Below are 14169 nucleotides of genomic sequence, written 5' to 3'. Positions count from 1 at the left end.
TTTTTTGTTGAAACTTTTAAATCAGAAAAAGAAACCGAAATCTCAAAAGCTTCTAGTTACAGTTTATTGTCCAGAAAGAGGAATTATGTTAATCATTCACTGATTAATGACTTCCATTTTCTGTCTTGACTGCAATAAACAATGTAATACTGTTAGTTATCACAGTATGCATTACATAGTGTAGGTTTTCATTTCCTGCGTTTAATGGCATCGTTACGTTACTTTACAATGCAGTAAAAGGCACAAATCTCTAGACTTGCATGATTTAAAATGAGGGACACATTTTTACGTAAATATACCAAATACTTGAAATGCACAAACTGTGAAGACTTCATTCTCATTATGAAAGCGTCCCAACTCAGTTCAAACTGAAAGACCAACACCACTGAGGAAACCAGCACAAGGTTCTCCATGCAGTTTATTGCAACACAATTTCTGCCTTGACAATTAAAGGCCGGAGTCTCTTAATCTCGCATATCAACTTGCACATTCATTTTAGGATACACTTCAGCAAAATCATTGATCTTCCCACTAATACCAACACGTTCCTGCTGAGTGTGTTTTACAAATCTCATATTCTTGCTTGCTCTTGATATGTTGTTAATGTTGAAATATCCTCCAGTAACAACTTTATATACAAGTTTCTGAAAAATCTCTACTGTAGTAGTTTCACTGCCGTTTCCCAAAACTGAAAGGTAGCAGGTGAAGCGTATTTGCACATTCCCATTCAAAAACAATGTCTGCATAAATTACAACAGTACTTTATTGGTTTCTGCAAGCATAGAAACACACTCACTGTGAGATTAAAGAGAGTAGAGTGTTGTTATCCATCTGGGTAATTCAAGTCAAATTTTTGAGTTGGTTTAATTGCAGCCCGAAGGAGTTGAAAGCTTTCGGACAGCAGATATCCTGAGAGAAACAGGTGCGTGGTGAAGTGAGGTGTAGGTCTGTATGTGGTCCTGCTGCTACTGGGAGAAAGTAGTACCACCCCCTTAAGTGAACATATAGCTAGACTGCTGTGTGACACGGATAAAGGTGGTTCTGCGGCTCAGCTCTTTGAGTTTGGCGGCACCCACATAGGTGCAGGTGGAGCGCAGGCCCCCCAGCACATCCCGGATGGTATTTTCCACATCTCCTTTGTAGGGAACCTCGACCGTCCTCCCCTCTGATGCCCTGGGAGCCAAGGAAAGAGGTGAGAAGGTGGACTTTAGAAACCTTTCTTTGGTAAAATATCTGCTCATCTATTCTAGTACAAGACCAGAGCATGAAAGTTTAAAATGGGCTCATCTTTTTTTTTTATAAAGGCAACTTTTGGAGTTCTAGAATTCTTTTGTCTGTGTTATGAATCATCAAAGTATGAAATGGATTCAATAAGAAAAAAAATGTTGCAAACACCTGAGTGATTAAAGTGTGTCTATAATAATACACTGTTACTGTAAGCAATCAAAAAAAAAAAGGAATTCCCATAGCAACACAGATGAAGCCAAAATGAATGACTCACAGGTGTTGCTGCGAGTCTCAGGGTATCACTATCTCACCTATACTCGGCAACTCCCCCAGTGTATTTCTTCATGGCTGTGTCGGAGCTCATGCCGTAAAATAGTTTGTACTTCTTGCCATTTTTCTCAATGACCTCCCCGGAGCACTGGTCGTGGCCTGCGAGCATTCCTCCCATCATTACAAAGTCAGCACCGGCACCTGAGGAGCAGAGGCACAGCCAGAGTAGGCACAGAGGTAAGATGTATAGAACAACACAGCAAGTTTGAAGAGACAAACACAGCGCACTGTTGACCACAGCATTCCCGTAGCCATGCAGTGTGAAGAATGGGGAAGCACACGAAGCTGAAGTCAGGGAATTTGGACAAGGGCATGAAGTCATGGAGATTATATCGTAAAAGACTAAAAAAAACAGTATAATCACAATTGTATGTGACACCATTATGTAAATGTTTTTACCTCAAGATATGTTTTTTGTAGATTACAGCAGGTAAGCTGTATATACATACAAAAGTAATCTGGGAAATAGATTTGCCACTACTTCACTGTAATTTAACTGGGGCATTTCTTACAGCGTGGGGTTGGTTACTCACCAAAGGCCTTAGCTACATCTCCAGGGCAACTGCAGCCACCATCCTTAACAGAAGTTAAACACATGTCAGTTTACTGGTTCACATTAGGTCAGAGAAGCAGGTTTAATGTTTAATTTTAGGACTAAACTGCTCCCCCTATTGGCTGGAAACCTTCAGTAACATGCATGAACAAATCTAGTGATGCATAATCGCACATGTTTTTTGGTTTTTGCACATGTTTACAGTGTGTTACACCTGCTGAACTGACGAGAAAAAACCTGGTCTTTCAAGCAATAAACGCTCTTCTGTTGCTCACTGTTTGCCACCCTGTCCTCCAAGTACAACACAATTTAAAATGGAAATCTCTTTGATGCATTTTCAGTATCTACATGAAAACCACATCATTGCACTCTGCTTTGTATCATTTTCATTTCAGCCTCTTGCATATTTGCAGCATATTCTGCAGACAGCTTTCCTACTGTTGCAGAAATTGCCAATATTTACTTTAATTACTGTTTGACTTCATTATTTTTATTTAAAAAAAATTATATTGTGGACTTACAGAGATAATGTGACCTTTGAGTCCATGAGCGGAGTCTGCACACTCTATAACAGCACTGAGCTGTGGGTAACCCACTCCTGTCTTGATCCTTGTTGTGCACACAGAACCTGCAACAGTCAGAGCACACATTAGAGAACCACATCTTTATCTCTCTCTCTGTCTGTGCTGATTGCTGCTGTTGTAACTACAGGAACCTGCCGTCTTTTTTAATCTGTTCAAGTCAGGTGACTACTCAGGTGCATGATTGGCTTTTAGTCCAATCATGCACCTGACTTTTTAAGGAGTGTTTTTGTTTGTTACATCATGTGACACTGACCTGTGAACCATAAAAGCACAATAAAGGCACCCATGTCAAGTGTTGTCTGCACATAAAATTGTATCTTAAGGCACATTTTTACTAGCAGGCTGTCACAAAAAAGGCACCATTTTTGGTAACAACACATTTTGACAAGCATAAAATAGGAGTTTTGCACCATCAAGGTGATTCGCAAGGAGTTAATAGCTAAAAATTTGCCAAATGTTGGCATGGTGTGCAGTGCAAAAAACAAACAAACACAACAGTAGTGCCATTTTTACACACAGCGTCTTGGTTTGGGGCTGTGTTTCAGCCACTGCCGTTGGGAATCTCCAAAATTTATGGAATTTTCTTTAGTATTCAGCTGCTTAGTAATGATTGTGATTCATAGGCGCACCCGTTAGAAAACAAGCAGCTTCATCTTATTATTTTTGCCATTTTTATATTCGCTCTATGAAACTCAGTGCTATCTGTGTTAGGAAAAAAAAAACAGCTTCTTTCATTTTTATGTCGTGTTGTTGTTGGACTGAGTTTGCAAGTAAACCCAGGAAGGACAGATAAGTCTGAGGCTGGGAATGGGAATCCTGATTAAACAAACAAACCGTGCAATACCATCTGGAAAGTGTCCGATTGGCGACGGCTTAATTTGTCAGCATGACAATGATCCCAAACATTAGTCTGCTGTAATCGTACCAGTAAAACCACATTTTTCATGTCTCCACAGCAACGTTAGAGTGGCTACATTAGTCATGCAATGAGTCAGTAACTTAATGGCGTGTAACATGACCGCTATACTTGGTTTAAAATGCTGTACGTCTCTGTCTTATGTCTCATCTGTGTTTGCATGCCTCACTGCTGGTCTCTGTGTTTGAGGACCGTGCAGCTTTGTGTTAAGAGACCTTTGTACCCACTCACCTGGCCCGATGCCCACTTTGATGATGTCAGCCCCAGACAGGATGAGTTCCTCCACCATCTCTCCTGTTACCACGTTGCCAGCCTGCAAAACCAGCACACAGTCTTAAATATCCCATAATCCACCAGGAGACAAACTGCCAGCCAACGTGAGGCACTGTCTTTCCTACCATGATGGTGTGTTTGGGGAACTTTTCTCTGACTTTCTTGACAAACTCCACAAAGTACTCAGAGTAGCCATTGGCCACGTCCAGGCAAATGTACTTGAGGGCAGGGACGGCTTCCAGGATGGCACACAGCTTCTCCAGATCTGCACTGCCGCTCCCTGAGCTAGCAGCTACGTGCTATGGGAATGAAAATGTGTTTTATTTAGATTTTCTAGTTTCTTATGAGAGACAACATACATGTAAAAAGTCTTAAGAGCTTAAAAGAAGGCAACTGGACTTCTCTAAGTTCCAGTTCCTTCTTTTCCAGCTCTTAAGGCGATGACCTGGATGACTGAGAATCCACACACACAGACTACGTTAAAGCAAAGACTGGAAGTCTTACCTCTAAGCACTCTGGGTGACTAGCAGCAAAGTTTTTCCAGTCTTCTACAGAGTAGTGTTTATGAATGGCTGTGAAGAGGGTGTGCTAAAGAAAGAAGCAGTCAGACAGAAAGGAAGACAGGAAGAAAATGAGAGATTCAGAAATACCTTAGATACTCTGGGCCACTGACATTCTCTCTATCATCCATCATTGTCCTTCAACTTGAACAGAAGTAACCTGCTGATGAATCCACAACCATACAAAATAAAACAAATGTATTTTTAATTAATTTATTTTTTTATAACTATTGTCTTCACTCACTTTACTGAGAACTTGTGCCATCTCAAATGTTCCTGTGGTGTCCATGTTGGCTGCAATGATGGGGATACCTGTGTAGGTCTGCTTAGAGTTGCGGAATGTAAAGGTCCTCTGAAGATCCACCTGAGGACGGAAGGAATTTTTAAAAATTTATTAGTATTTTTTTATCCTTGTCATTTTTCTTGGAAATATGAGAAGGCTAATACTCGTCTCCTGAGTGTGCATGGGTGCACTGAATCATTTAGATCAGTGGTCCCCAACCCCCGGGCCTCGGACCGGTCCGTGAGTCGTTTGGTACCGGGCCGCGAGAGTTGAGGCTCAGGTGTGAAATGTACGGTTTTCAGGGTTTTTATCAGTTTTCAGCGTTATTTTGTTATCGTTTTTATCGTTAACTCGCTTTTCCTGGGTCTTTTCACGTGTGTTATGAATAAATCTTTTTTTCGGTACTGGTACTAGTTTTATTTTGTTGTATTTATCCGCGACACCTTAAAGGCCGGTCCGTGAAAATATTGTCGGGCATAAACCGGTCCGTGGCGCAAAAAAGGTTGGAGACCGCTGTTTTAGATCTAATGGACAGCTTCTAATGGATATGCCTGTGCTGAGCTGAGCTCAATGTGACACACAAGCTGCACCATTTTCAGGAAAGTGTTTGAGTCACTTGCGGAAATTATTTCTTTCAAATTAAATCATTAAAATAAACCTTTTTTCCAGTTAACGATCTAAACGCTGAACTTTGTTACTACTCAAGAATCTTCTCCCAGAACCATCGTTCAACAGTCTTGGTGGCTTTACTACTGTAGCATTACTTGGTCTGGTATAGCTTACTAATGTTAGCTAATGTAAGCAATCTAAATGTGTTTACTGAGGCTAATATTATTGGCTGATAATAGTTATTTGCCAATCTTTCAGTATCTGCATTTAACGGCCAATAATAAAAATTTTAAAAACTAAAGAAGAGACAGCAGAAACACCCTTCACCATGGTGTGAGTGATATTGCATAGTTTGTCCACCAGAGGGCACTCTGACACGCTGCCAGTGGAAAAGGGCTATAAATGCCAACAACAACAACAAAAAAATTAGGCTCAACAAATGCCAAAATATCAGAATATTGGGTGTTTTAATCACCAACTATCAGTATTAATATGTAGAAAATGTAGAAATGTGTCTAACTGGTAAATTTTCAACCTAGAAAAAAAGAAGGTAAAGATGGTCGGCATAGTTGTCAAAAAGTGGGACATAACGGTGAGTTGCCTTGCCAACAGTTAAAAACAAGTTTTCTAAATGGCTCCCTCTTAGTGCTGAATGCTTTTGTTGACTAGAACCAAGACATTTATTATGCAAAGCTACTTAAGCTACAGACTTACCGTACGCAATGCACCATAACTTTTAATGTGGGCATATAATGAGGTCATGCCTCATAATAGTGAGAGGAAGGAAAGAGGTGGAAGACATGGACGAGGGAGATATTCTATAGTCTATATTGATTCGCTCCAGCACATCAGCAGATGCTGCACACTGACTCAGGACTTTCAGTTTACTTCCTTTCTATTCACCATTAATAATGAGAAAGTAATGATGCTGGTGTAGCTCACCAGGTTGAGCAGAAGACCCATGTGCAGCAAGGCTATTGCAGGGCCATTCACTGGTGTCAAGCCAGCCTCCAATTCGAGACTTGCAGTCAAGCCAGCCTCCAGTTGATTTTACGTTCCCTGTGTTTTCAAAGTATTACGGGAATGGATGTGGAAACCAGATTTCAAAATAAAAGCCAACTTCGAGTGAATTAACAGATATGTTAAGAACATAATAACATATAATTTGGGCTTTTTTTTTTTTTTTTTAGAAACTCTAATGTTACATCTACATGACACAGCCTTGTACCCTAATTGTGCCCTGTCAAGGCCATCTTATTTTGGATTTCAAAGTAAAAGCCCTGTGAATCTTCATTTTTGAACTACTCTTTCAATGAATTCATAATGCTCTTAAAAGCAAAAGTCGTATTTCCAAATACTATTTGAACTTTGTATCAACACTTTCCAACCGCAGTCTTTTTCACAGTAATACCATATCAAATAAATTCTTTCTGATTTTGCTTTTCATAGTAATGGCCCTTTGAAATTGCCGATATTTGACTTAATCTTCTAACGATTCAAAATGCTCTAAAATGGAAAATTCCTGTTTCCACAGGGTAATTCCACCTTAGATCAACAGTATACAACCCCACAGTGATACCATATCAATATCAAGTCATTCTGATTTTGCTTTCAAAAATAAAAGCCCTTTCAAATTGTCCATAATTGACCTAACTTTCAGTGATTTCAAAATGCTCTAAAATGGAAAATTCCTGTTTCCACAGGGTAATTCCACTTTAGATCAACAGTATACAACCCCACAGTGACACCATATCAATATCAAGTCATTCTGATTTTGTTTTCAAAAATAAAAGCCTTTTCAAATTGTCCATAATTGACCTAACTTTCAGTGATTTCAAAATGCTCTTAAATAGAATTTTGCTGTTTCCACAGGGTAATTCCACTTTAGATCAACAGTATACAACCTCACAGTGATACCATATCAATATCAAGTCATTCTGATTTTGCTTTCAAAAATAAAAGCCTTTTCAAATTGTCCATAATTGACCTAACTTTCAGTGATTTCAAAATGCTCTTAAATAGAATTTTGCTGTTTCCACAGGGTAATTCCACTTTAGATCAACAGTATACAACCTCACAGTGATACCATATCAATATCAAGTCATTCTGATTTTGCTTTCAAAAATAAAAGCCTTTTCAAATTGTCCATAATTGACCTAACTTTCAGTGATTTCAAAATGCTCTAAAATGAAAAATTCTTGTTTCCACAGGGTAATTCCACCTTAGATCAACAGTATACAACCCCACAGTGACACCATATCAATATCAAGTCATTCTGATTATGCCTTCCAAAATAAAAGCCTTTTCAAATTGTCCATAATTGACCTACCTTTCAGTGATTTCAAAATGCTCTTAAATAGAATTTTGCTGTTTCCACAGGGTAATTCCACTTTAGATCAACAGTATACAACCTCACAGTGATACCATATCAATATCAAGTCATTCTGATTTTGCTTTTCATAGTAATGGCCCTTTGAAATTGCAGATATTTGACTTAATCTTCTAACGATTCAAAATGCTCTAAAATGAAAAATTCTTGTTTCCACAGGGTAATTCCACTTTAGATCAACAGTATACAACCTCACAGTGATACCATATCAATATCAAGTCATTCTGATTTTGCTTTCAAAAATTAAAGCCTTTTCAAATTGTCCATAATTGACCTACCTTTCAGTGATTTCAAAATGCTCTAAAATGGAAAATTCCTGTTTCCACAGGGTAATTCCACTTTAGATCAACAGTATACAACCTCACAGTGATACCATATCAATATCAAGTCATTCTGATTTTGCTTTCAAAAATAAAAGCCTTTTCAAATTGTCCATAATTGACCTAACTTTCAGTGATTTCAAAATGCTCTAAAATGGAAAATTCCTGTTTCCACAGGGTAATTCCACTTTAGATCAACAGTATACAACCTCACAATGTTACCATATCAATTTCAAGTAATTCTGATTATGCCTTCCAAAATAATGGCCTGTTGAAAATGCCCATAATTTACCTAACTTTCAGTGATTTCGGAATGCTCTAAAAAGGAAATTTTCTGTTTCCACAGAATAATTTCACTTTAAATCAACAGTATACATCCCCACAGAGATACGATGTTAAGATCAAGTCACTCTGATTTTGCCTTCCAAAATAAAAGTATTTTCAAATTGCCCGTAGACGACCTACTTGTTTAACGATTTCAAAATGCTCTTAAATTGAAAGATGCTGTTTCCACAGGATAATTCCACTTTAGATCAACAGTATCCAACCCGACAGTAAAACCATGTAAATTTTATGTTGGTCTGATTTCGCCTTTCAAATTAATGGCCCGTCGAATTTGTCCATATGTGATATACTCTTTCAATTATTTCAGAATGTTTTAAAAATGAAAATTGCTGTTTCAACACATATTGGGTTTTCATTTTGAAAAGCAAAATCAGACTCAATTGATTATGACAGAATTGAATCATAAAGATGATGTAAAAGGAAGCTGAAATTGCCACTAGGTTGTAATTGATAGTACGTTTATATTTTAAGTCTGTGGAAAGATGTCATGGTTGGTTTGCAAGCTGTTTTGTAATTTCTTTATTTAGAATGACATCTTTCCACAGTGGATGTACACTTTTGATCTAACATGGATTCATCCTGTGGAAAGAGCAAGTTTCATTTTTAGAGCGTTCTGAATTCTTTAAAAGAGTAGGTCGTATATCGGCAATTTGAAAAGTCTTTTATTTTGGAAGGCAACATCAGACTGATTTGATATTGATATGGTATCACTGTGGGGTTGGATACTATTGATCTAAAGTGGAATTATGCTGTGGAAACAGCAATTTTCCATCTTAGAGCATTTTGAATTCGCTCCAAGAGTAAGTCATATATGGGCAAATTGAAAAAGCTTTTATTTTGAAAAGCAAAATCAGACTGACTTGAAATTGACATGGTAACATCGTGAGGTTGTATACTGTTGATTTAAAGTGAAATTATCCTGTGGAAACAGCAAAATTCTTTTTAAGAACATTTTGAAATCGTTAAAAAAGTAGGTCGTATATATGCTCAATTTGAAAGGGCATTTATTTTGGAAGGCATAATCAGAATGACTTGATATTGATATGGTATCACTGTGGGGCTGTATACTGTTGATCTAAAGTGGAATTACCCTGTGGAAACAAGAATTTTTCATTTTAGAGCATTTTGAAATCACAGAAAGTTAGGTCAATTGTGGACAATTTGAAAGGGCTTTTATTTTTGAAAGCAAAATCAGAATGACTTGATATTGATATGGTATCACTGTGAGGTTGTATACTATTGATCTAAAGTGGAATTATCCTGTGGAAACAAGAATTTTTCATTTTAGAGCATTTTGAAATCACTGAAAGTTAGGTCAATTATGGACAATTTGAAAAGGCTTTTATTTTTGAAAGCAAAATCAGAATGACTTGATATTGATATGGTATCACTGTGGGGCTGTATACTGTAAATACAGAGTGGAATTATCCTGTGGAAACAGGAATTTTCCATTTTAGAGCATTTTGAAATCACTGAAAGTTAGGTCAATTGTGGACAATTTGAAAGGGCTTTTATTTTTGAAAACAAAATCAGAATGACTTGATATTGATATGGTATCACTGTGGGGTTGTATACTGTTGATCTAAAGTGGAATTACCCTGTGGAAACAGCAAAATTCTATTTTAGAGCATTTTGAAATCACTGAAAGTTAGGTCAATTGTGGACAATTTGAAAGGGCTTTTATTTTTGAAAACAAAATCAGAATGACTTGATATTGATATGGTATCACTGTGGGGTTGTATACTGTTGATCTAAAGTGGAATTACCCTGTGGAAACAGCAAAATTCTATTTAAGAGCATTTTGAAATCACTGAAAGTTAGGTCAATTATGGACAATTTGAAAAGGCTTTTATTTTTGAAAGCAAAATCAGAATGACTTGATATTGATATGGTATCACTGTGGGGCTGTATACTGTAAATACAGAGTGGAATTATCCTGTGGAAACAGGAATTTTCCATTTTAGAGCATTTTGAAATCACTGAAAGTTAGGTCAATTGTGGACAATTTGAAAGGGCTTTTATTTTTGAAAACAAAATCAGAATGACTTGATATTGATATGGTATCACTGTGGGGTTGTATACTGTTGATCTAAAGTGGAATTACCCTGTGGAAACAGCAAAATTCTATTTAAGAGCATTTTGAAATCACTGAAAGTTAGGTCAATTATGGACAATTTGAAAAGGCTTTTATTTTTGAAAGCAAAATCAGAATGACTTGATATTGATATGGTATCACTGTGGGGCTGTATACTGTAAATACAGAGTGGAATTATCCTGTGGAAACAGGAATTTTCCATTTTAGAGCATTTTGAAATCACTGAAAGTTAGGTCAATTGTGGACAATTTGAAAGGGCTTTTATTTTTGAAAACAAAATCAGAATGACTTGATATTGATATGGTATCACTGTGGGGTTGTATACTGTTGATCTAAAGTGGAATTACCCTGTGGAAACAGCAAAATTCTATTTTAGAGCATTTTGAAATCACTGAAAGTTAGGTCAATTATGGACAATTTGAAAAGGCTTTTATTTTTGAAAGCAAAATCAGAATGACTTGATATTGATATGGTATCACTGTGAGGTTGTATAGTGTTGATCTAAGGTGGAATTACCCTGTGGAAACAGGAATTTTCATTTTAGAGCATTTTGAAATCACTGAAAGGTAGGTCAACTATGGACAATTTGAAAAGTCTTTTATTTTGGAAGGCATAATCAGAATGACTTGATATTGATATGGTGTCACTGTGGGGTTGTATACTGTTGATCTAAGGTGGAATTACCCTGTGGAAACAGGAATTTTTCATTTTAGAGCATTTTGAAATCACTGAAAGGTAGGTCAATTATGGACAATTTGAAAAGGCTTTTATTTTTGAAAGCAAAATCAGAATGACTTGATATTGATATGGTATCACTGCGGGGTTGTATACTGTTGATCTAAAGTGGAATTACCCTGTGGAAACAAGAATTTTTCATTTTAGAGCATTTTGAATCGTTAGGAGATTAAGTCAAATATCGGCAATTTCAAAGGGCCATTACTATGAAAAGCAAAATCAGAAAGAATTTATTTGATATGGTATTACTGTGAAAAAGACTGCGGTTGGAAAGTGTTGATACAAAGTTCAAATAGTATTTGGAAATACGACTTTTGCTTTTAAGAGCATTATGAATTCATTGAAAGAGTAGTTCAAAAATGAAGATTCACAGGGCTTTTACTTTGAAATCCAAAATAAGATGGCCTTGATAGTGACAGGGCACAATTAGGGTACAAGGCTGTGTCATATAGATGTAACATTAGAGTTTCTAAAAAAAAAAAAAAAAGCCTAAATTATATGTTATTATGTTCTTAACATATCTGTTAATTCACTCGAAGTTGGCTTTTATTTTGAAATCCGGTTTCCACATCCATTCCCGTAATACTTTGAATACACAGGGAACGTAAAATCAACTGGAGGCTGGCTTGACTGCAAGTCTCGAATTGGAGGCTGGCTTGACACAAGTGGCCATTCGCTGTGTGTCTTCCCCCTGCTGTCTTTCTCTTCCTGTCTACTCTCAGTCTGTCCTGTCATAATAAAGACTAACCCCCGCCACCAACACCATCAAGCTGAAAATAAACCACATCACTGCAAAATATGTACTTAAAATAAATCATCCAGTGGTCTCAGTCGCGGCCCGCTGCCCACATTACGATCTGAAATATCAAAATAACCAAACCGCATTCATCAGGTGCCACACATGTGTCTGAGACCTGAATCGATGTGATTAAAGCTGCTGTTATACTGATATCTCTGTGGCATGTGGAATGTGCTCTGGTTGGCTGCAACACGCTCCGTCCTATTTTTAAACAACTTTTCTGAGAAGTCTCCTGTGTCTCATGTTGCTTGCTCCCTCAGAGGGCTCAAACTCTTTGCTTTAGATCTAGTGCCACCACAAGTATGGTGATGTTGGACACAATGTGGCCTGCTTAGTCTGCTTTAGATAATAATGACAGGTAACTAGATCAAGGCCAAACTGATCAAAATGTTCTTTTATGCCTGTGTCCAGCCTGTTTCCTGTCACCTTTAAGAAGGTCACTCCGCTGTTACACTATTTCAGCCCAGCACAGAGGCAGTGTACACCTGATAGCTCAACATTAAACAAGACAAGGACGCATTTTACTCCTTCAACGAGGTATCTTTGTTGATTTAGGAGTAAATGTAAAGTATTTTTCGCATTTGATCAGAACTAGACAGCTCCAGGACGCCACCCTCATCAATCTGCCCTCATGTACAAACAGTTAACACGATATTGCGGCACAATGCGCAGGAGAATACACCTGTCTAACCCAAAGAGCTGTTCTGATGGTTGATTACACTATACATGTAATGCGTGAGTTATGCGTAATGAGCAGACGTAATTAACAGGACCGACCTCTGAGCGGCTCTTCAGGCTGCTCCTCTTGGGTCTGAAAAGGACATCTTTAAAGTCCAGCTTGAGGTCTGCGTCCACTCGAGGCATCTTGAATGCCCCCAGAAATGATGACCAGGACGATGATGGTGAGTATGCAGACGTAGCTCCCCCGAGGAAGACTGCAGCAGCTGTGGTGGTCGCTGGTCCCAAGCCCCAACCACCAAACCCGAGTCTCAAGGAGGCCAGCGTTTTTATAGCAAAGCGGGACCCAGCCCAGTCCTGGCCCCCATGTCTTTATTTGGGCCTGGACTCTCTCTCCCCCCTCTTTCTGTCTTTTTTCTCGCTCCAGCCTCGCGTGCCTCCCCCCTTCGCCGCTCTTCAGCTGAATGGCAGGAGCAGCAGTGGCTGAGCTGGCAAGCAGGTCCGGGCTGTCCCATCTGCAGACGCGCGCACACACACACACACACACACACACACACACACACACACACACACACACACACACACATGGCAGCACTGCAGTGGCTCGCGTGCTGCAGTGCTAAAGAGCACACCTGGTGTCCAGCTGGGGCATTGCTCCCTTTGCTGTCGATGGGCAAGACAGTGTGAGGACAAGCTAACAAACAAAAGCTAAAACTAAAAACTAAATCAGTCACGTAGATTCATATGCACACATGTGCGGTAGTGTGCAAAAGTCTTGAGCCACCTCTTATTTCTTTATATTTTGCTTTCAAGGAGCCAGACTTTCTTGTTGTCAAGTTGTCTTCAGCAATAGCTACCAAGGCCTTTCTGAAGGTGTTTCAAGTGTTTCTGTCAACATTTGGCCAGTGCTTGTACGTGAACATTTTCAGAGGAATATCTTTTTTTGTTAACCCTATATGAATTATTTAAGCCTGTGTTGTGACTAGCCAACAACAAGAACAACAACAACTCGACAGGTTAGCAAAGAACCAGTTTTAAATCTTTCTATCTTTAGACACTTTGGTACTTGCAGCCTGTCACAAAACACATCGTTTATTCTTTAATTGAATCTAGAAAAGATGCTAAAGCTAACACAATCAGACAGGCATTACATGGAGTTGTAGCAACAACAAGGGGATTCTTAGAGAGCTATTAGCTGAAAACTCAGCATGGTTTGAATTGTGTCCTTACAAATTTGAGCAAACTGGATAAGAAAATAAGGGAATAAGTGGACCCACCCCCCCTCAAAAAAAAAGAAAGAAAAAAAAGAAAAAGGAAGGCAATTAGAGTACATGAGGAGACTAGGAAAATGTTACAAAGATCTTACAACCAAGAGAGAGGGGCAAGAGACACAAAACATCAAGGCGCTGACAGACTAGCAGCAAACAAAGAAAAACACGGTGCTTAAATACAGAGGCAGTAATGAGGGAGTGA

At 38.4% G+C, this 14169-nt stretch overlaps 1 protein-coding gene across 1 annotated transcript; it reads right to left on the bottom strand.

Annotated features, from left to right (window-relative positions):
* Window positions 1-50: 50 nt before the first annotated feature.
* gmpr (guanosine monophosphate reductase) lies at window positions 51-13194 on the bottom strand. The gene is made up of 9 exons (XM_004549198.4): window positions 12796-13194; window positions 4688-4807; window positions 4388-4471; window positions 4009-4182; window positions 3842-3923; window positions 2632-2738; window positions 2091-2133; window positions 1539-1698; window positions 51-1173 (listed from the first exon to the last, which is right to left on the bottom strand). The coding sequence occupies exons 1-9, from the start codon at window positions 12880-12882 to the stop codon at window positions 993-995; spliced, it is 1038 nt and encodes a 345-aa protein (XP_004549255.1). The 5' UTR covers window positions 12883-13194; the 3' UTR covers window positions 51-992.
* Between the last annotated feature and the right edge of the window lie 975 nt (window positions 13195-14169).

This window comes from Maylandia zebra, linkage group LG22, assembly GCF_041146795.1.
Source record: "Maylandia zebra isolate NMK-2024a linkage group LG22, Mzebra_GT3a, whole genome shotgun sequence".
NCBI classification, from domain to species: domain Eukaryota; kingdom Metazoa; phylum Chordata; class Actinopteri; order Cichliformes; family Cichlidae; genus Maylandia; species Maylandia zebra.
This window is presented reverse-complemented; position numbering and strand designations above follow the sequence as displayed.

Excerpts from the sequence above, each read along its gene's own strand:
- gmpr (XM_004549198.4), bottom strand. The coding sequence starts at position 12,882 with ATGCCTCGAGTGGACGCAGACCTCAAGCTGGACTTTAAAGATGTCCTT. Across the intron at positions 4,808-12,795 it reads GCCTGAAGAGCCGCTCAGAG|GTGGATCTTCAGAGGACCTT; the intron begins GTCGGTCCTGTT and ends TTCCGTCCTCAG. Across the intron at positions 4,472-4,687 it reads TGGCACAAGTTCTCAGTAAA|CACACCCTCTTCACAGCCAT; the intron begins GTGAGTGAAGAC and ends TTCTTTCTTTAG.